The 22,423-nt window shown below is 39.6% G+C and overlaps 2 protein-coding genes across 4 annotated transcripts; one reads left to right on the top strand and one right to left on the bottom strand.

Annotated features, from left to right (window-relative positions):
• Positions 1-713: 713 nt before the first annotated feature.
• LOC121540275 (inhibitor of growth protein 5) lies at positions 714-6,123 on the bottom strand. Of its 2 annotated transcripts, XM_045207782.1 has the most exons (9): positions 5,899-6,122; positions 4,783-4,814; positions 4,323-4,394; positions 4,014-4,180; positions 3,798-3,909; positions 3,603-3,702; positions 3,372-3,507; positions 2,009-2,070; positions 714-1,885 (listed from the first exon to the last, which is right to left on the bottom strand). In XM_045207782.1, exons 3-9 carry the CDS (start codon positions 4,348-4,350, stop codon positions 1,846-1,848), a joined length of 645 nt encoding a protein of 214 aa, XP_045063717.1. In that variant the 5' UTR covers positions 4,351-4,394; positions 4,783-4,814; positions 5,899-6,122; the 3' UTR covers positions 714-1,845. The 2 variants fall into 2 exon arrangements, with proteins under 2 accessions (XP_045063717.1, XP_041704963.1); XM_041849029.2 differs by lacking the exon at positions 4,783-4,814 and having other exon boundaries at positions 5,899-6,123.
• Positions 6,124-12,493: 6,370 nt separating this feature from the next.
• LOC121540276 (pleckstrin homology domain-containing family B member 2) lies at positions 12,494-18,124 on the top strand. Of its 2 annotated transcripts, none has more exons than XM_041849032.2 (8): positions 12,494-12,748; positions 13,048-13,096; positions 13,412-13,564; positions 13,843-13,945; positions 14,054-14,093; positions 14,243-14,329; positions 16,253-16,370; positions 16,563-18,124. In XM_041849032.2, exons 2-8 carry the CDS (start codon positions 13,060-13,062, stop codon positions 16,706-16,708), a joined length of 684 nt encoding a protein of 227 aa, XP_041704966.2. In that variant the 5' UTR covers positions 12,494-12,748; positions 13,048-13,059; the 3' UTR covers positions 16,709-18,124. The 2 variants fall into 2 exon arrangements, with proteins under 2 accessions (XP_041704966.2, XP_041704965.2); XM_041849031.2 differs by having other exon boundaries at positions 12,495-12,763.
• The last annotated feature ends 4,299 nt before the right edge of the window (positions 18,125-22,423 follow it).

The raw sequence follows: 22,423 nt of genomic DNA, 5'->3' as shown, positions 1-22,423 counted from the left end.
TCTGCCAATGGCCCTAGGATAATGTACATTTGATGCAGCATTATGACGACTCATTGTCACAATGGTAGGGATTAACTGAGCTGGTCTTGGGTCATTGATAAGTCATTGTTTCAACGCAGCCTTGAAATACATGGACAGAGTCCAGGACACAAGATGATTTGGATGGACTCCGTCATTCCTGTAGAGTATCTTCTGTTTCCAGAAGGTGTCAAAGTTATCTATAAAAGTGATTCCAGCAGAGCTACAGTAATCTTTTAGCCAGATGTGTAATGCCAGTAGCCTGCTGAATCTTTCACACCCGCAGCCCAACGATGGTACTGGACCTGAAATGATTGGCTGTTTCTTGGAGTCTTTCAATGATAAAATCAGTTATTTCAAATCCATTTTCAGATGTTCCGAGCTAGCCCTCCTGATGTCGTTTGACCCCACATGGACTATGATAGTGTCAGCTCCCAGTATCTGTCGTATACGAATTGAAGTGGGTCTAGGGTTTTCAGGATGATGGCGTTGATGTGAGCCATGACCAGCCTTTCAAAGCACTTCATGGCTACCGACGTGAGTGCTACGGGGAGGTAGTCATTTAGGCAGGTTACCTTCGCTTTCTTGGGCACAGGGACTATGGTGGTCTGCTTGTAGGTATTACAGACTCGGTCAGGGAGAGGTTGAAAATGTCAGTTAAGACACTTGCTATTCAACTAGACATGCTATTGAAATATTGAATAGTTGTAAATGTTTATTGATATGAAACACTGACATGTACAAAATACAAATACTTCGGCTCCTTGACCTTCTCTCCATTTCAACAGCATTATACTTGTACAAGATTGATATATTCACAGTTGAATAAAGACAAGTTTATGCTAAAACCCTAAAAATCCCGAACAATGAATAAAAACTGTAAAGAACTTTGGAAAGGAATAGTCACAATTGTCACGTCCTTGTATATCAAGGACAATAGTATTTTGTGTATGGTTATAATAAAATAAGTGGCATAATTGCTTATGGTCAACAAAATATTCAAAAGCAATAGCAGTGGACTTCGTTTCCAGTGAATAGCTCAGAATCATTAACATGTTTCATATTATTGTTCAATTTCTTACAATGTTAGTCTTTCATTTGTACTTTACAGCAGCGTGAACGAATAAAATATATTTGGAAAGCCATTCCCCACAAAAGAAAAATAGGGCTTGCACTATGTCCACTTTATCTAGTGAGTAGGGACTGTTAAATTGTTTATCGTTAGTGGTGAACAGCAGATGTTTTATTCAAAGTGCTTTAATGCTTGCTGGTTATGTTGGCAAAGAGATACCAGTCCCTTCCTAAATGTCTGATCATTATCACCATAATACATTCAAGAGTGGGCAAATGCTTTTGACAGTCAATATAAAAATATAGTGCACCTTTTACCAGATAGCTTATTAGTCCAAGACTGGACGGAGTGAATGTTTTTGTTTGCTTGCTTGGTTTAAGATAGATTTTTAGGCAGGATTCAAGATTGCAGTATCTGCATGTGCTTGAACCCGAGAGGTATCTAGGTAACTAAAATGCAGACACAAATGAGACCCTAACACTGGCCCTAATATTTAAGTGAGGACAGAATTTTAAAAAAATGGAAACTAAACCATGTAGAAAACGTATTATCAACAGCTGTTGAATTTGTTTGTCAAATACTAAAACTTTTAAATGTTTACATATTTCAAGTACTTCGAATAAAAGCTTTGTATTTAGACCATAATATGTATGCACGGACATAATAGAAAGGGAAATAATTTTGTCAATATATTACACTTTACTACATAGACAAAATACATATATTTATAGAAAAGTACTTTAAAGAAATATATCTCATTTTTTCTTCTTATCCTGGGTGCATCGTGGACAAAACCTGAAAGAGAAGACAAAATACAAGTACAAAAAGGTAATGCATGTAATCAACATTCCCAAATTCATCTGCTTTTAATTACATATACAATACACTTCATTAACTCATTGTAAAATATTAACTTACCATTTTCCTTTGGGCTTTGTAGCAAGATCAACACAAGCAAAGTGAAACCACTCAATTGGACACTGTTTGAAAAATAAAAACATTGGTAAAAAGACATCAACATTACAGTATTCTTTCGATTAACTCGTTGAATCTATATAGAATACCCAGGGCTTTAAAGTGTGACCATTTTAATGTGCGACCTGACATTTTATTTTGGGAGCACTGTGCGCCTAGAAAATCAATCACCCAGATAATTGTTATGATGATTAGGCTTCGCTATACCATTGTTTGAGTGCCCTGTAGATAAAAGCGAGTGCATATTCGTTACTTTCATGGTTGCACCATTACTACAGCGAAAACTGATTTATTTCTAGCACAAACTAGTAAAAATATATTACCGGCGCAATGTTTTATTCCTCCTATCGTGAATTGGCTAGACATTCATAAAACATTTCACTGGCTGTTCCAAAACCACCCGCGGGCATTTGTTTACACCTTGTTCAGTCATGTAACCTCATTAGCTAGCTATCTAACAACCTGGTTACTTAATTACCATTATAAACTGGGTGGTTCGAGGCCTGAATGCTGATTGGCTGACAGCTTTGGTATATCAGACCGTATAACACGGGTATGGCAAAACATTTATTGTTACTGCTCTAATTACGTTGGTAACCAGTTTATAATAGCAGTAAGGCCCCTCTGGGGTTTGTGGTATATGCCCAATATACCACGGCTAAGGGCTGTATCCAGGCACTCTGCGTTGTGTCGTGTGTAAGAACAACCCTTAGCCGTGGTATATTGGCCATATACCACAACCCATCGTGCCTTAATGCTTAAGTATATGCAAACATTTGGGGGCATAGAAAGGAAAAGGGATAGCTTCTTCAGGAAATCAATTATCATATAGGAATGAACTTGACGCTCTTAAAGAGACAGTGTACAAATTTATATATAATGCATCTCAGTAGATAGTGCTTGTGAAATGTAGAAACCTAATATTCCTTTTGGCTTTGTAGTAAGATCAACACAAGTGAAACCACTCAAATTGGACACTATGAATAATGAACGCATTGGTAAGAAGACAACATTAAAATGTAGAAACCTAATATTCCACAACTGACTAATTTCAATTACAGGTTTTTGTATCAATATTTTATAATATACAAATGTCTTTACAGGGTTAGAATATTAGTTTATAGGGCATAAAAGTAGACCCAATATAGGCTATATCTCAATCAATTAAACAAATATTTTCTGGTGCTCCTACACTTTGTTGTGCTCCTAAGTAATTAAAAATTTTCCATTTAGAGCCCTGAGAATACCACTAATTTCAAAGCATTCTTTTGAATAACAAGACAACCAATACCCAATAAAAACTTACATCAGGGTTATCACATCCAATCATCTCTCCATATGACACTTGATGGCACAAGCAGTATGTTGGCTCATTGGGATCAACTGGCATGTCCAAAACATCCGACTGTTGCATTGGCAGGAGAGCAGAACTCAACCCTGGGCTACAGACATTAACAGATGGTGAATTATATTAAGTGAGAGTGAGAACCAGGCAGACGCACGTAAATTGTACTTGTTTGTACAACCTTTTTGATACCTGTTTTTAAGCTTTTTCTTCCTGGGAGAATCCTCATCTGATGATTTCCTTCCTCTCCCCCTGGGTCCTCGCTTCTCCCTCAGTCCCTGACCTTCACCCTCTAAAGCAGATATTCACAGCAGTAGACATGGAAGTTAGTTTACCTGTCGTAAATGTGCTGGAGAAGTATTTCCCACCAACAGTCTCCCTGCTTACTCTTTAACCCTCTTCCTTCTGGACTTTCATAGCCGCCCACTTCCAGCTTCTCCTTCAGCTCATTCTCAAATCGGGCCAGGTCTGCATCCAGCCTGCGGATATGCTTGTCCACCTATGACATGCAGACAATTAGATTGGTTTTGCATTATCTATTGACCAGTAGTGAAAGTATTGACACATCTTTATGTACTTATATGCCAGGTTTGGAGCACTGACCATTTCATATGTCTGCATGGCAAGCTGCACTTTGTCATCACTGAACTCTTTGCACTTGCTGTAAGCACTCTGGATCTTCTGCAGGTGCTCAACCCTCTGTTCCGAAGCCAAGTTCCTTACACTTGAGATGTACTCCTCCGCCAGCTTGTCAATCTCTCCTTTTTTCTCTACACAATTGCAGGAAAATTGTAATACTGGAAAATGAAAGATGCTGAACTACACAATACTGATGGGGCATGAAACCATGTGGTAAATCAGGTGATCAAAATGAATAACACTTTAAAATGTATTTCTTGTGTAGTATTGTACCTTCAGTTCTATTGTCCAGGTCCCGCATCAGTGTAAAGTTTCTCTGTAGTTCACAGGGCAGATTCTCAATACCTGGGGGAATGTATGAAGCAATCATTCAGTAACTACAATAGTTCATCATGAGAACAAGATAGGATTTGATGATAACACACAGCTGACAGCTCAGGGCTCTTTAGTCCCGATTTTGGCGATGCTTTCCATTGCTTGTAAAGCATAGGGCTCCCCAGTGGCGCAGCGGTCTAAGGCACTGCATCTCAGTGCTAGAGGCGTCACTACAGACCCTGGTTCGATTCCAGGCTGTATCACAATCTGGCCATGATTGGGAGTCCCATAGGGCGGCGCACAATTGGCAGAACATCATCCGAGTTTGGCCTGGGTAGGGCTATATAAAAATGTCCATAGGAACCCTCAACGTCCCTTGTCTGTCACAAATGTAGAATACAATTACATTTTAACTTACACTTCCGATTGTCCGCGGGGTTGGTCCTTCAGCTGGTCGACATTTTTGACAAAATATCCAAGGAAAGTATTATTAAACGGACTTCAAAAACACAGGTCTGTGTGGCAATCAAGATTTGTTTGATCGTGACCTAACAAGTCTTGCAGGTGTTTACATGGTGTTGCGCATGTCGCAGGTAATTGAAATGTCAATGGCAGTACATGCACTCTAAAAAGTCTGGTTAATAATTATTTCCTGTGGATATTTTGTCCAACCACACAGACAACCAGTAGAGTAAATTAAAATAATTTCATTCAACATTCTGGCTTGTTAAGAAACTTTCCAAGTTTTTGCAGTGCTTTGTTTCAGACTTTACCAATAATTGGTATTCACTCTTATTTATTAGACAAATGGTTCTTGCACCTTTCTACACTGAATGCACAGTCTGATGAGCGTTACCAAATAACAGGTGCCCACATCAAAATTTATAATGTTAGCTGGATCATGACAGCTGTACTACCAAATATCTTCAACTAAAAATGTTTTCCCGGAAAACAACAATGTTTAAAAGTTAGTGGAAATGAGACAACGTTAGTGAAACTGTGCTTGTGACGCACTTTTAAATCAAACCTCCCGCCCCGTGTACACTTGCCTCCAGGCAGAAAACGAGGTCGCGCCACAGCCATCCCCCGCCTACTAACTAGAGCAAACCACATTTTATGGTCACGGCCCACTGAGACCCTAAATAAATTACATGTACATGTCGCCGTTTAGCTAACTAGAACACCACCTTGTTGTTGGCTTGCTGCTAAGAAGTTACTACTAACTTAGGCTAGATAAGCGGTAAACAACCCTCCTTGTAACGTTAACTCACAAACGTTAGATAAGGTCAACAATGTAAAGCATTTCATCGAACCTACAACTTCAATGACCTAGCGAGTTACTAGACCGCTAGCTAACAAAAACAATGCCAGTTTACGTTCGTCATGCCGAAAATGTGTAACGTTAATATCACTACGAGACAACTTGCTTGGCTAGTAACGTCGCTAGCTAAAAAAATTCGACACTGAAAAACACAAGATTGGAAATGTATTTAGACAACTGATCAACTTAAGTTAGTTAACGATAGATACTCACTGTCAAGGTAATGTTCCAGGTATATTGCCGTCGCCATCTTTTCACTGGTATTTTACAGGGTTAGCTAAAAATTTAAGCAATTTTTTCCTAACTACAGTTAGCTAGCATATGCTGCGTTCATTACCAAGTGGGAAGGTGGTAATTACAATGTAGTTATGATGTGTAAATACAGGTTGTATACATTCACGTGCCTTGAATAACAAGCTGTGTCAACCATGAACTAAAAGTACAGCTAGCTGTCATGCTTGTAAACAAATTATATAGTGTTCAAAACTCATATTAATAGATTGCTTTTTATGAATAATGTTTTGTTGTTACAAAAATGTAAACCGCTAATATCGACGTAATTTCCTTAGTATGTGACGTCAGCATGTGGGAGAAGCTTATGGTGCTTTAAAAAAAGGTCAAATCATGACATCAGTTATCTCCAGGTCGGAAAGTCGTAGCTCTAGAAAGATGCCCGAAATTCCGAGTTGGATTACCGTTCAAAGCGATTTTTCCCATCGGAGCTCGTTTTTTTCAGAGTTCCCAGGTGTCATGAACGTTCGGAAGTCGGAGATTTCAGAGTTCCCAGTTGTTTTGAACACAGCATTAGGGCACGTCCCACAGTCAAGGCGAGGTGATGCAACAACCAATGGTTGCGTGTCACGTCGTCGACTGTGTCATCGACTGACCAATTGCTATGACATATGTGGTTAGCTGATACCCAAAATACCTATCCAAGCGTTGTAAGATATAAGACCGCTCTAACAATGGAAATATCCGTAAAGGCGGTGACATTCTAGCCCAGGGTGTCAAACTCATTTTGCCCCAGGGTCCACATTCGGTCTTCAACGAGGTCTGGAGGACCACACTGAAAATGTGTTATATTTCCTCGCAGTCAAAATTGGAGAAAAAAATAGTCTAGCTTTCATATCAGTGATTATTAGCGAGCTGGACACAGGACCCCTAGCGGGCCGAATGACCGGATCCTTGACACCATTGTTCTAGCCAATGAGAGGGCAGATAGGGGCCCCGTATAGCTCAGTTGGTAGAGCATGGCGCTTGCAACGCCAGGGTTGTGGGTTCGTTTCCCACGGGGGGCCAGAAAATGTATGCACTCACTAAATGTAAGTCGCTCTGGATAAGAGCGTCTGCTAAATGACTAAAATGTAAAAAAAAAAATATATATATATATATATGTGTGTGACTAACAGGCACAAACAACTCGGATATAAAATAGTTTTTCTTAAAGTTGCCGGAATGTCACGTTTTATTACACATATATCAGCACACTCGTAACAACCTGAGCATTATGACACTTCTATTAGATCAAATAAGCCTCACGTATCAAATTAGCAATTCACTTTTATCTTGACCAATACAAAAACTCCTCACTTGGTCTGCTTAACGTTTATTTTCGGCAGACAGATTTTGGGGGGATTCGACCCTCGCTTAACCTCTTCCTCTCTGGGAGAAATCGGAGCTCAGGGATGATGTTGCGTTCAGAACACGTACTATCGGAGTTATCAGAAATTCCTAGTTCCCAGTGGGAAATTTCACTTGAACAACTCTCCAAATCGGAATTACAGGTGGGAAACTCAGAGAACATGTTATTACCCGAGTTGCCGAGTTGTGACGTTTCCTTTTACCCTTTGAACCAAAAGATGACATCTATTTTTTTAAACAATTATAACCTTATATCAGAATGGGTAATGTAGCTAGTTTGACCATGATTGTCAATGTTAAAGAGATTCTCTGGTACTTTTGTATACTGTATACCGGTTCAAGGAACAGAACCGAAAACGAAAGTGATCTATACTGTTCCGGAACAGAACTGTTATTTAAAAGCATGGAACCGGTTAATAATGTTATTTTATGTTCTGGGCATTTTTTCCCTGTCCCACAAAATTGTAACAAAGCACCTATGCAAAGCCCTCACTCTGTCACCCAAAAACGTATTCCAGCATCTGCCTGCCAGCTGGAAATCTTTGCCAGTGGTGGGTGTGCGTGTGTGTGTAGCAGGGGTTGGAACCAAAATTATTTTCCAATTGTTTCGTTCTGAACAGAACCATTATTTATTTTTTGTTCCGTTCCACTGTTCCGACCAGCAAAATATAGTTCTGAACCGGTTAAAATAATAAAAAAAGTAACTGTTTATCGTATTTTATTTTATTTTTACATTTAGCTCAACATTAAATTACTTCACCGATGGATAGAGCAGCTTGCTATGGAGTGGGCAAAATATGTACATGCATTGGACAGACAAGTGTAATGTAGAGTGCGACATGCGACTGAAATTTTGCGGGTGAGGAGAGAGCTGGGCATGAAGCACTGGGCATCTTGTTGTTATGACATGCATTATCTGAATTAGGCCCACAGAATTATACCTACAGAGGAGCGGCATCTATGAAATACCTTTGAATGTCTTGGAACTTCAGAGGGTTGGCTTAAGAAACGTTGGACCAGAGCTAGCCCTTGATCATGACTCAGTTCCATTACATTACACATAATGCCGCCTAGAGTTTGAGAGCTAGATCAGAGCTAGGACCAGAATTAAAATAAAAACACTTCTTACCTTTTTGTAGTTAATAAATCCAATGTGAAACATGATAACTATAGTATCCTTAACTATACTGAACAAAAATATAAACGCAACATGTAAAGCGTTGGTCCCATGTTTCATGTGCTAAAATAAAAGATCCCAGAAATGTTCCATATGCACAAAAAGCTTATTTCTCTCAAACTTTGTGTACACATTTGTTTACATCCCTGTTAGTGAGCATTTCTCCTTTGCCAAGATAATCCATCCACCTGAGAAGTGTGGCATATCAAGAAGCTGATTAAACAGCATGATCATTACACAGGTGCACCTTGTGCTGGGGACAATAAAAGGCCACTCTAAAATGTGCAGTTCTGTCACACAACACAATTCCACAGATGTCTCAAGTTTTGAGGGAGCTTGCAATTGGCATGCTGACTGCAGGAATGTCCACCAGAGCTGTTGCCAGAAAATTGAATGTTCATTTCTCTACCATAAGTCGCCTCCAACATTGTTTGAGAATTTGGCAGTACGTACAACCAGCCTCACAACCGCAGACCAGGTGTAATCACACCACCCCAGGACCTCCACAACTGGCTTAGTTACCTGCAGTATTGTCTGAGGGGGGATAGTGGTGCTGAGGAGTATCTATGTCTGTACTAAAGCCATTTTGTGGGGAAAAACTCATTCTGATTGGCTGGACCTGGCTCCCCAGTGGGTGTGCCTAGCTCCCAAGTGGGTAGGGCTATGCCCTCCCAGGCCCACCCATGGCTGTGCCCCTGCCCAGTCATGTGAAATCCATAGATTAGGGCCTAATGAATTTATTTATATTGACTGATTTCCTTATATGAACTGTAACTCAGTAAAACCTTTGAAATTGTTGTGTTTATATTTTTGTTCAGTGTAGCATTGAAAAAGTTAATCCATTGTTCTCTAATTAAAACATCTCTCTCCCTTATTTCTGAATTGTGCCTGTAATGTCAGTAGCTACAGTAGACTGCATGCTTCAGGGGGAGGGCAGTTAGCCTACACAAACACACTGGCAAAGATTTTCAGCTGGCAGGCAGACATTGGAATACATTTCTGAGTGGCAGTGAGGGCTTTGCATAGGCGCTTTGTTGCGTTTTTTGTGAGCATGGAAAAAAATGCCTGGAACGTAAAATAAAGTTATTAACCGGTTCCCATGCTTTAAACATAAAGGTTCTGTTCCGGAACAGTATAGATCACTTTTGTTCTGGTTGTGTTCCTCGAAAAAAAAAAGTTATTTTCCGGTTTTCTGTTCTGTTCCTTGAACCCTGTTCCAACCCCTGGTGTGTAGGCTACCTGCCCCTCCCCTCTGAAGCATATGTTACTGTAGCCTACTGATGATGTTACAATCGTAATTCAGAAATTAGGGAGAGATGTTTAATTAGAGAAGAATGGATTTACTTTTTTTATGCTAGTTAAGGAATACTATAGCTATCACGTTTCACATTGGATTAATTAACTACATAATGGTAAGACGTGTTTTTAATTCTAGTGCTGCTCTGCACACACAAGCTTGTTAGCCCAACTCGGAAGTTCAAAGACATTCAAAGTTCCTCCATAAAAGCAGATCCTCCGTAGGTATAATTATGTGGGCCTAATTCAGATAATGCATGTCATAACAAGATGGCCAGAACTTAAAGTCATGCTTCCTCCATGCTCTCTCTCTCTCTCTCTCTCTCTCTCTCTCTCTCTCCTCACCCTCAATTTCAGTTGCATCTCACGCCCTACACTGTGACTGGCAGCACAGTGTGTGTTTGTCTTTCATTATGATTAAACCATGCTGTTACGGCAAAATCGAATTTGCTGTTAATGACTTTCCTATACAGATTAAATCCCGTACCCACTCCACAGCAAGCTGTTCTAGCCACACTGATTGGTGCTCTTCTAGCCGCACTGATTGGTGAAGTAATTTAAGGTCGAGCTAAATGTAAAAAAAGATACATTACCAGCCAAAAGTTTGGACACCTACTCATTAAAGGGTTTTTCTTTATTTTTACTATTTTCTACATTGTAGAATAATAGTGAAGACATCTAAACTATGAAATAACACACATGGAATCATGTAGTAACCAAATAAGTGTTAAACAAATCAAAATATATTTGAGATTCTTCAAAGTAGCCACCCTTTGCCTTGATGACAGCTTTGCACACTCTTGGCATTCTCTCAACCAGCTTCATGAGGAATGCTTTTCCAACAGTCTTGAAGGAGTTCCCAAATATGCTGAGCACTTCTTGGCTGCTTTTCCTTCACTCTGCAGTCCAATTCATCCCAAACCATCTCAGTTGGGTTGAGGTCGGGCGATTGTGGAGGCCAGGTCATCTGATGCAGCACTCCATCACTCTCCTTCTTGGTGTGTTGGGTCATTGTCCTGTTGAAAAACAAATGATAGTCCCACTAAACTCAATCTAGATGGGATGGCGTATCGCTGCAGAATGCTGTGGTAGCCATGCTGGTTAAGTGTGCCTTGAATTCTAAATAAATCACTGACAGTGTCACCAGCAAAGCACGCTCACACCATCACACCTCCTTCATGCTTCATGATGGGAACCACACACGACGAGATAATCCGTTCACCTACTCTGCATCTCACAAAGACACGGCGGTTGGAACCCAAAAACTCTGGGTCTTCCTTTCCTGTGGCGGTCCTCATGAGCGCCAGTTTTATCATAGCGCTTGATGGTTTTTGCGACTGCACTTGAAGAAACGTTCAAAATTCTTAATTTTACGGATTGACTGACCTTCATGTCTTAAAGTAATGATGGACTGTCGTTTCTCTTTGCTTATTTGAGCTGTTCTTGCCATAATATGGACTTGGTCTTTTACCAAATAGGGCTATCTTCTGTATAGAACCCCTACCTTGGAACAACACAACTGATTGGCTCAAACGCATTAAGAAGGATATAAATTCCACAATTTAACTTTTAACAAGGCATACCTGTTAATTGAAATGCATTCCAGGTGACTACCTCATGAAGCTGGTTGAGAGAATGCCAAGAGTGTGCAAAGCTGTCATCAAGGCAAAGGGAGGCTACTTTGAAGAATCTCAAATATAAAATATATTTTGATTTGTTAAACACTTTTTTGGTGACTACATGATTCCATATGTGTTATTTCATAGTTTTGATGTCTTCATTATTATTCTACAATGTAGAAAATAGCAAAAATAAAGAAACCCTTGAATGAGTAGGTGTGTCCAAACTTTTGACTGGTACTGTGTGTGTGTGTGTGTGTGTGTGTGTGTGTGTGTATATACACGATCAGAAAGTAACGTTATAAACCGGTACCTTTTTTGGTGCCAACCGGTTCAGAACTTTATTTTGCTGGTCAGAACAGCAAAAATGTATAATGGTTTTGTTCAGAAAGAAACGATTGGAAAATAACTTCGGTTCCATACCTTGCTGCGTCACATATGTGCACCAAGTCATTGATCTCTCTCTGCTGTGTGTGCATCTTGCTAGCTGTTACTCAAATGGTGAGGGGCTGAAGCTCATTGGCTAGAACTCAAATTGCTAGGGGGCTGGCCCACGAAAAACCTCCAGAAAAACTGTCGCTTTCAAACTAGGATTTCGTGGCTAGTTGAGTTAAGACAGTAATTCTGCTAATAGATTATGCATCTATGAACTACACATTGACACATCCAGCCCAAAGCGGGAGGTTTAAAAAATACTTAGTAGTCACCAAAGTTCCGGAGCATGTCTTTAAGCAAGCTAGCTAACATTATTATTAGCAATGTTAGCTAACTTATCAAGCTAAAATCTTATTGGTAGAAGAATTGTTCTGACTTCAAAAACACTTGAACACAATCATGTCGGACTTATGACTTCCCAGTTTCCCATTTCCCACAAGCACGTAAAGCCACCATGATAGATGCGTTTCCCACTAGTAATTAAGAGTTGGAGGGCCTTTAGGTGGATAGTCCCAGTCAAAGGTAAATACCATCTTCCCACTTGATTATGAACACAGCATTCATTAGCTGGATACTAGCTAGAGACGTTCATAATTCATGACGTCCTCGATTTTCTTTGGCTCAAAAGATACAGATTTGAATATGTCCTTATGATTGGATAACTTTAGGGTTTGGCTCCTTTATATTTTAAAAGGAAAACAGTAAAGACAATAACCACATTATTGTAACATTACAGGGAACGAATAATATGATTGTTTATCGTAGATAAAAGCACTTTGGCTCCAATTCCCAGCGTTCTAATTAAGGACAAGTCAGCTGATATTGATGATGTCATTCAAAACAAGACAGTTAACTTTTGTCGTCCCAGGGCTTTGAAAACGACATTCCACAAGAGGTATTTTAATTACAGGTATGTAATGTGTAGCTAGTCATATTATCATCTCCAGAAATATTGTCAGCATAAGCTTCAAAGCATAGTTTACCAAAGGGTAAAATGCCAACGTAAATAGATTCGGTCAGCTAGCCAGCTAACGTCAGTTAGCATACCAGGCACTGTAACGTTAGGCAGTGAGTGTTACGATGGTTTAGCAAAACTAGCTATCAGCTATGTTTTAAAAAGGACCATTTAGCTAGCTAAATAGATTTCGCTATATCCAGTAAGCATTTTTTTGTTTTCCAAATGTTTATTTTCAGAGTAACCTAAGGATGTCGATTGTGAAAAGTGGCTTCCTCCATCGGCAGAGTAAGTGGAGCTGTTGCTAGCTACACTGTCATTAGTGCAGTACACAAGTCTGTCACAAACCTGGAGTGTAATCATTACTCCAAACGTTTTGCAACGAAAACTAGCGTTTCTATTGGACAGATTCAGGTAGGTTCCAATAGAAGCGCTAGATTTCGTTGCAGAATTGTTTTCTATAGTTTGTTTCTTCCTGACACTTCACAGAATTTCCTCATGTCTTTTTTCCATACCACCATGGCCTCATTGCTCTTTGGGGCTTAGAACTGTGTTTGCACAAAGTGCTGGAGTATTTAAATAAAACATAAGTCAATGATACAGGCACTATTCTGCGGCGGTGGAAGAGGAACTGGTTTGACCTGTGGTCTGATGGGCGGCTGGTTTTCTATGATGACCAGCACCGGCGAGATCTGGAGGATGAGATCCACATGAGAGTGGACTGCATTAACATTCGCAGTGCAACTGCATGTCAAGGTACTTGACTACCTACATCTGTTATACTTTTCTATTCTCTCAACTCGCAATAGGATAAAATGTGAACCCCCCCCACACTACCACTGACTTTGCTGATAGCTATTTCATTGAGGAAAAATGTACTTACTATGACTGAGATGTGGTTGTCCCACCTAGCAATCTTAAGATGAATGCTCTAACTGTAAGTCGCCCTGGACAAGAGCGTCTACTTAATGACTAAAATGTATCCACACCATCCCATCAACCACCTGTTCCATCCACCTTTTCACTGTCCACAGATCTGAACCCTCCAGAGGGCAGAAGTCGAGATGCCCTGCTCCAGATAGTCTGCAGAGATGGACGGGTCATCAGCATTTGTGGAGACAGTGCAGATGATGCTCTGTAAGACATCTCTCCCATTGTAATCAATATGACAGTGATTAGTTGTGTCTATATGGGTTAGCCTGCTGAAAACTCATGTCAATTCTTGTTTTCCCATCGTTGTTTCAGGGCATGGACCATGGCTCTCCAGGATGCCAGAATCAGCTCTGTGAGTTTCTGCTGGTCTGCCAAGACCCTCTGCCTGCATATCCTAGACTACTTATGGACAGTATTATAGCTCAGGTCTTAATTGATTAGTTGTATATTTTTATTCACATCCAAAACATTCCATTGAGATAACATTTATCTATATTTTAGGTGGTCGCTCAACCTCAGATTGGCTTTCCGCAGCAGATCGTTCCTTCTGCCCCTCCTCCGTATTCTGAATATGGTCCTCCACCTCCGGTACGTACATGTGAGCCTGCTGCCTAGACTTTACATTTGTAAATATGCTTTGAGCAGTCATTGTGTCACTTATGCTCTTTCACCTGGATTTCTGTCTTGAAATGTAGTTACCTTGATCAGTGAAAAAGGAAACCATTGTAAATCCTTAGTTTATAGTACATATATATATATATATATATATATATATATATATATATATATATATATATATATATATATATATACAGTGCCTTCAGAAAGTATTCATACCCCTTTACTTATTCCACATTTTGTTGTCTTACAGCCTGAATTCAAAATGGCTTACTTTTTTTTCTTTCTTCTTCTTACCAATCTACACGCAATACCCTTAAGGCCAGTGAAAACATGTTTTTAGACATTTTTGCTAATTTATTGAAAATAAAATATAGAAATATCTCATTTACATGAGTATTCACACCCGAGTCAATACTTTGTAGAAGCACCTTTGGCAGCGATTACAGCTGTGATTCTTTCTGGGTAAGTCGCTAAGAGCTTTCCACACCTGGATTGTGCAACATTTGCCCATTCTTTAAAAACATTCTTCAAGCTCTACCAAATTGGTTGTTGTTCATTACTAGACAACCATTTTCAGGTCTTGCCATAGATTTTCAAGTAGATTTAAGTCAAAACTTAAGGCAGGAACATTCACTGCCTTCTTGGTAAGCATGTCCAGTGAAGATTTGACCTTGTGTTTTAGGTTATTGTCCTGCTGAAAGGTGAATTAATCTCCCAGAGTCTGGTAGAAGGCAGACTGAACCAGATTTTTCTCTAGGATTTTGCCTGTGCTTAGCTCCATTTCTTTTATCCTGAAAAACTCCCCAGTCCTTAACAATTACAAGCATACCCATAACATGATGCAGCCACCACTATGCTTGAAAATATGGAGAGTGGTACTCAGTAATGTGTTGTATTGCATTTGCCACAAACATAACACTTTGTATTCAGGACAAAAAGTTTATTGCTTTGCCACATTTTTTGCAGTATTACTTTAGTGCCTTGTTGCAAACAGGATGCATGTTTTGGAATATTTTTATTCTGTACAGGCTTCCTTCTTTTCACGCTGTCAATTAGGTTAGTATTGTGGAGTAACTACAATGTTGTTATTATTATTTGTTGATCCATCCTCAGTTTTCTCCAATCACAGCCATTACACTCTGTAACTGTTTTAAAGTCACCATTGGCCTCATGGTCAAATCCCTGAGCGGTTTCCTTCCTCTCCGGCAACATAACTAGGAAGGACGCCTGTATCTTTGTAGTGACTGGGTGTATTGAGACACCATCCAAAGTGTAATTAATAACTTCACTATGCTCAAAGGGATATTCAATGTCTGCTTTTTTTGGTACTCATCTACCAATAGGTGCCCATCTTTGCGAGGCATTGGAAACCCTCGCTGGTCTTTGTGGTTGAATCTGTGTTTGAAATTCACTACTCGACTGAGGGACCTTACAGATAATTGTATGTGTGGGGTACAGAGATGAGGTAGTCATTAAAAAATAATGTTAAAAGCTATTGCACACAGTGAGTCCATCCAACTTATTATGTGACTTGTTAAGCAAATTGCCATAACAAAGGGGTTGAATACTTAACTTCAGACATTTCAGCTTTTAATTTGTAAACATTTCGAAAAACATAATTCCACTTTGACATTATGAGGTATTGTGTGTAGGCCAGTGACAAAAAAATTAAATGTAATCCATTTTACATTCAGGCTGTAACACAGCAAAATATGAAAAAAAGTAAAGGGGTGTGAATACTTTTTGAAGGCACTGTAACATGGTGTATATGCTATATATTTTGGTTTAGGATAAATGTTACTATACGGCTTGCATCAGTTCTCTAGATACCAGGGCAGTAGTGGTAGGAGTCTCCCCAATAGTGACAAGTCATTTCTGCCTTTCCAACAGGTTTATGTCCCGGACGCTTATGGAGGCTATGCCCCAGCTCCTCCTGCCCATGGCACACAGATAATTTACTCCTCTGATGGGCAGTCCTATGCGCTTGCATACCCCTATCAGTACCAAGGTACGCACAGGGTGAATGCCCACTTTTATAGTTTGCATGCTCCCGAAGGAATGTCAAAGGTTACATTGATAATTACATTTAATTAAATGTTTCTTCATTCTTTTAATGGATATAATCTTTCAGTTACTATTTTGCAATATAACTTTTTTCACCATTCTAACTGCAGTTCATGTGTCCTACCATGATTTGTAGGAGCATATCCTATGAGGGATCCCCAAGGGATGAATCAGGTTATTGTTCACGAGCGTCAACGTGACGATGGAGGAGACGTGGCTCTCAGCATGCTCGCTGGAGCTGCGACTGGATTGGCTCTTGGCTCTCTCTTCTCTGTCTTCTAGTGTCTTCATAGGAACAGCTTACAACGATACCCATCCCCAACTGACACACACCATTCCCACATGTTGGTAGCACTGCAACTTCATCTCTGTAGCCATGTGACAGAGATGGAGGAGTTAAATGTATGTGATGGTTGGGCTTTGTTCACCAATGAGGCATGATTGTGATGTGCCAGTGAATTACTCCTTTTGTGTCCTTACCAAAGCTCTTGATGTATTAACGCTCTAGCACTTTCTATTAGGCACAGTAGCTATCATGCAGCTTGCCTCTTCTGTTTGTACTGCCTCTCCTTTTGTTTGAAACACGAATGTACTTTTGAATAAACGCAAATGATAATTGGATATTCTAACCCACATTTGAAGGAAAGGTTTTGATATGTATGTAGACTTTATTTCATCCTTTCAGGTCTAGCAAATGTCAAGTGTTCTAACTGATGTCCCATGTAGTAGAGTGGTCAATAAGAATGTGAGAAAAGAGTGTTTGTTTAGTGGCACCTGCCTGAGCGTGTAGACTACATTTCTTTGTTCCTTTTCTGAGCCTTGTGCGTCCTGATTCTTCACCTAAAACCGGTCTTACATCCAATGTGCTTTCGCAAGGTTTTTCACACTTTTTTTCATCTACTTTGACTTTGGGATTTTACTCGCCTTCATATGTTGTTACTTGGTTATTGTCATTCCTTCAACATGGTAGGGTATTAGATATATTTGTTAAGAGGAAGTGAAAATGGGATTGTTTTCTTCTTTACCATTATTGTTTTGTTTTCCCATTACTCCATTGTCAGCTGTTAAACCATATCTTTTATTTTATCTCATGTTTGAATGGATTTTCAGGAGATGCATGTGTTTGTTAGGGTATGCAGAAGCATCATCAGGTTAATCTTAAGTTTAAAAGCTGCTACAACAGAGAACTGAATGATACTCCTTGACATTTTAATTGTTTTGACTTTACTCACACTCCCAAAATGATTTTTAAATATCTAACTGTATTTTTCCTGTTACTGGTATTAATGGTATATTTGACTAATTACATTATGTGCTCTTTGGTTAAGTGGATAAGTTACTAGTTAAATAATTGAGTGGCCTCATTGTTCTGTATCACTGAACACATCAGAGAGACTGGTTTATCACCTATTAACCTTTTTATATTCAATTTCAAAGTCTTATATTTAATTGAAAGTTACGCCACCTTGTATAGACATTTGGAATACTAGGTTATGTTTCCTCTTTTGACATGAAAGTTGTATACAGTAATTTATGATATCAGATTATATTTATTAGGTAACAAATGAAGTGAAAATCATTATACCTTACATTTCAAATGGAAAACATGATTTGTTATGCAGAATTAATGCATTGTTTATTGCTCTTTAGCGATGTATGACATTTTAACAATTATGTATTAAATTATCATTAAGTTCACATGAATTCACTTTTGAAACTATATGTAAATCCTAGCAACTTCTGAGTTCCACCTTGGCTCAAGGTAAGCCGCTTGATGTCACATGGGCTTGATGTCACTTTTCCACTAATTAGTCTTTTGACCAATCACATCGGATCTTTTCCAGATCTGATCGGTCAAAAGACCAATTAGTGGGGGGAAAAAATCAGAATTGGGCTGCATGTGTAAACGTAGCCATGGTGTTTGAAAAACAAATAACTTTGATATGACAGTCGAGCAAATTAATAATAGTGCCTAGTTAGTATGAAATGTAGACTACTTCACACACACACATTCTATAGATTATTTACACATTTGACATGACAGTGCAGTGTGTGTTGGGTCTGGGGACAAACCGCTTGTCTCTAACACTGTTCCCTATATTTCGCACCACTGTTAGTATCAGAATATTACTCTCCTATGCATTGTGTTCACATCCCAGTTTCTTGTGAATGATAAGCTATATGTTAGTTTAAAATTGCAGTTGGATATATATATATATATATATATATAAATATACATCCATCCAAAGATGAGTAAAGTAAAACCAAACGTCAGTCATTTCAGTAAGTAATAGTTTTATGTACAGTGAGGGAAAAAAGTATTTGATCCCCTGCTGATTTTGTACGTTTGCCCACTGACAAAGACATGATCAGTCTATAATATTAATGGTAGGTTTATTTGAACAGTGAGAGACAATAACAACAACAAAATCCAGAAAAACGCATGTCAAAAATGTGATAAATTGATTTGTATTTTAATGAGGGAAATAAGTATTTGACCCCTCTGCAAAACATTACTTAGTACTTGGTGGCAAAACCCTTGTTGGCAATCACAGAGGTCAGACGTTTCTTGTAGTTGGCCACCAGGTTTACACACATCTCAGGAGGGATTTTGTCCCACTCCTCTTTGCAGATCTTCTCCAAGTCATTAAGGTTTCGAACCTGACGTTTGGCAACTCGAACCTTCAGCTCCCTCCACAGATTTTCTATGGGATTAAGGTCTGGAGACTGGCTAGGCCACTCCAGGACCTTAATGTGCTTCTTCTTGAGCCACTCCTTTGTTGCCTTGGCCGTGTGTTTTGGGTCATTGTCATGCTGGAATACCCATCCACGACCCATTTTCAATGCCCTGGCTGAGGGAAGGAGGTTCTCACTCAAGATTTGATGGTACATGGCGCCGTCCATCGTCCCTTTGATGCGGTGAAGTTGTCCTGTCCCCTTAGCAGAAAAACACCCCCAAAGCATAATGTTTCCACCTCCATGTTTGACGGTGGGGATGGTGTTCTTGGGGTCATAGGCAGCATTCCTCCTCCTCCAAACACGGCGAGTTGAGTTGATGCCAAAGAGCTCGATTTTGGTCTCAGTTCTACTCTGAATCATTCAGATGTTCATTGGCAAACTTCAGACGGCCCTATATATGTGCTTTCTTGAGCAGGGGGACCTTGCGGGCGCTGCAGGATTTCAGTCCTTCACGGCGTAGTGTGTTACCAATTGTTTTCTTGGTGACTAAGGTCCCAGCTGCCTTGAAATCATTGACAAGATCCTCCCGTGTAGTTCTGGGCTGATTCCTCACCGTTCTCATGATCATTGCAACTCCACGAGGTGAGATCTTGCATGGAGCCCCAGGCCGAGGGAGATTGACAGTTATTTTGTGTTTCATCCATTTGCGAATAATCGCACCAACTGTTGTCACCTTCTCACCAAGCTGCTTGGCGATGGTCTTGTAGGCCATTCCAGCCTTGTGTAGGTCTACAATCTTGTCCCTGACATCCTTGGAGCGCTCTTTGGTCTTGGTCATGGTGGAGAGTTTGGAATCTGATTGATTGATTGCTTCTGTGGACAGGTGTCTTTTATACAGGTAACAAACTGAGATTAGGAGCACTCCCTTTAAGAGTGTGCTCCTAATCTCAGCTTGTTACTATAAAAGACAACTGGGAGCCAGAAATCTTTCTGATTGAGAGGGGGTCAAATACTTATTTCCCTCATTAAAATGCAAATCAATTTATAACATTTTTGACATGCGTTTTTCTTGATTATTTTTGTTGTTATTCTGTCTCTCACTGTTCAAATAAACCTACCATTAAAATTATAGACTGATCATGTCTTTGTCAGTGGGCAAACGTACAAAATCAGCAGGGGATCAAATACTTTTTTCCCTCACTGTACAGTTGAAGTCGGAAGTTTACATACACTTAGGTTAGAGTCATTAAAACTTGTTTTTCAACCACTCCACACATTTCTTGTTAACAAACTATAGTAATTTTTCCAACAATTGTTTACAGACAGATTATTTCACTTATAATTCACTGTATCACAATTCCAGTGGGTCAGAAGTTTACATACACTAAGTTGACTGTGCCTTTAAACAGCTTGGAAAATTCCAGAAAATGATGTCATGGATTTAGAAGCTTCTGATAGGCTAATTGACATCATTTGAGTCAATTGGAGGTGTACCTGTTGATGTATTTCAAGGCCTACCTTCAAACTCAGTGCCTCTTTGCTTGACATCATGGGAAAATCAAAAGAAATCAGCCAAGACCCCAGAAAAAAATGTGTAGACCTCCACAAGTCTGGTTCATCCTTGGGAGCAATTTCCAAACGCCTGAAGGTACCACGTTCATCTGTACAAACAATAGTATGCAAGTATAAACACCATGGGACCACGCAGCTGTCATACCGCTCAGGAAGGAGACGCGTTCTGTCTCCTAGAGATGAATGTACTTTGGTGCGAATCAATCCCAGAACAACAGCAAAGGACCTTGTGAAGATGCTGGAGGAAACAGGTATAAAAGTATCTATATCCACAGTAAAACGAGTCCTATTTCGACATAACCTGAAAGGCCGCTCAGCAAGGAAGCAGCCACTACTCCAAAACCGCCATAAAAATGCCAGACTACGTTTTGCAACTGCACATGGGGACAAAGATCTTACTTTTTGGAGAAATGTCCTCTGGTCTGATGAAACAAAAATAGAACTGTTTGGCCATAATGACCATCGTTATGTTTGGAGGAAAAAGGGGGCTACTGCAAGCCGAAGAACACCATCCCAACCGTGAAGCACGGGGGTGGCATCATCATGCTGTGGGGGTGCTTTGCTGCAGGAGGGACTGGTGCACTTCACAAAATAGATGGCATCATGAGGAACAAAAATTATGTGGATATATTGAAGCAACATCTCAAGACATCAGTCAGGAAGTTAAAGCTTGGTCGCAAATGGGTCTTCCAAATGGACATTGACCCCAATCATACTTCCAAAGTTGTGGCAAATTGGCTTAAGGACAACAAAGTCAAGGTATTGGAGTGGCCATCACAAAGCCCTTACCTCAATCCTATAGAAAATTTGTGGGAAGAACTGAAAAAGCGTGTGCGAGCAAGGAGGCCTACAAACCTGACTCAGTTACACCAGCTCTGTCAGGAGGAATGGGCCAAAATTCACCTAACTTATTGTGGAAGGCTACCCAAAACGTTTGACCCAAGTTTAACAATTTAAAGGCAATGCTACCAAATACTAATTGAGTGTATGTAAACTTCTGACCCACTGGGAATGTGATGAAAGAAATAAAAGCTAAAATAAACCATTCTCTCTACTATTATTCTGACATTTCACATTCTTAAAATAAAGTGGTGATCCTAACTGACCTAAGACAGGGAATCTTTACTAGGATTAAATGTCAGGAATTGTGAAAAACTGAGTTTAAATGTATTTGGCAGAGGTGTATGTAAACTTCTGACTTCAACTGTACATATACGTTCAAGATTAGAACACAACAGAATGGATACCTCTGGAAAATCCCAGAAAACAATCCTGAATACATAATTCTAGGAAAACCCACAGTCATAGATGTTAATAGTATTGTCAAAAGAATACATAATGATTGTTCTTATGAAGACAAACCCCTCCCTTAGCATTGTTCAATGCTATTCACCTCACCCCAGTTACCAGACAATATGTAAACTGCTCAATTGAGAAAATAAAAGACTACTGTACATTGAGGTTTATACTTTTTTTTCTTGAAAATAAAAGTCTGAAGTTCTAGAAACACAGCTGTACACAATCATTACCAAGTAAGGAACTGTCTGAATATGTGTTTTTTATAGGGTATCTGAAGTTTCATTGGCTATAGTGGGAAGTGAGAGAGGATATACATTGATTCTTTTTCAAGGCACAACATGTACAACACATTTGAAGTGTGCAAAGATGTGGGAAGTACAATTTAAGGGGTCTAAAAACACTTGACCAAGGATTATTGCTCATTCAATTACTGATTTCCCTTCAAGA

The sequence above is a fragment of the Coregonus clupeaformis genome, chromosome 26 (assembly GCF_020615455.1).
Source record: "Coregonus clupeaformis isolate EN_2021a chromosome 26, ASM2061545v1, whole genome shotgun sequence".
Lineage (NCBI taxonomy): Eukaryota > Metazoa > Chordata > Actinopteri > Salmoniformes > Salmonidae > Coregonus > Coregonus clupeaformis.
This window is presented reverse-complemented; position numbering and strand designations above follow the sequence as displayed.

What these genes read in the sequence shown, in the direction of transcription:
- LOC121540275 (XM_041849029.2), bottom strand. Translation starts at nt 5,935, where the DNA reads ATGGCGACGGCAATATACCTGGAACATTACCTTGACA. An exon ending in CCTGGAACATTACCTTGACA is followed by an intron (nt 4,395 to 5,898) that starts GTGAGTATCTAT and finishes ACATTCCCCCAG; the next exon opens with GTATTGAGAATCTGCCCTGT. An exon ending in CCATGCAGACATATGAAATG is followed by an intron (nt 3,910 to 4,013) that starts GTCAGTGCTCCA and finishes TGCATGTCATAG; the next exon opens with GTGGACAAGCATATCCGCAG.
- LOC121540276 (XM_041849032.2), top strand. Translation starts at nt 13,060, where the DNA reads ATGTCGATTGTGAAAAGTGGCTTCCTCCATCGGCAGA. An exon ending in GACAGTGCAGATGATGCTCT is followed by an intron (nt 13,946 to 14,053) that starts GTAAGACATCTC and finishes TCGTTGTTTCAG; the next exon opens with GGCATGGACCATGGCTCTCC. An exon ending in ATACCCCTATCAGTACCAAG is followed by an intron (nt 16,371 to 16,562) that starts GTACGCACAGGG and finishes CATGATTTGTAG; the next exon opens with GAGCATATCCTATGAGGGAT.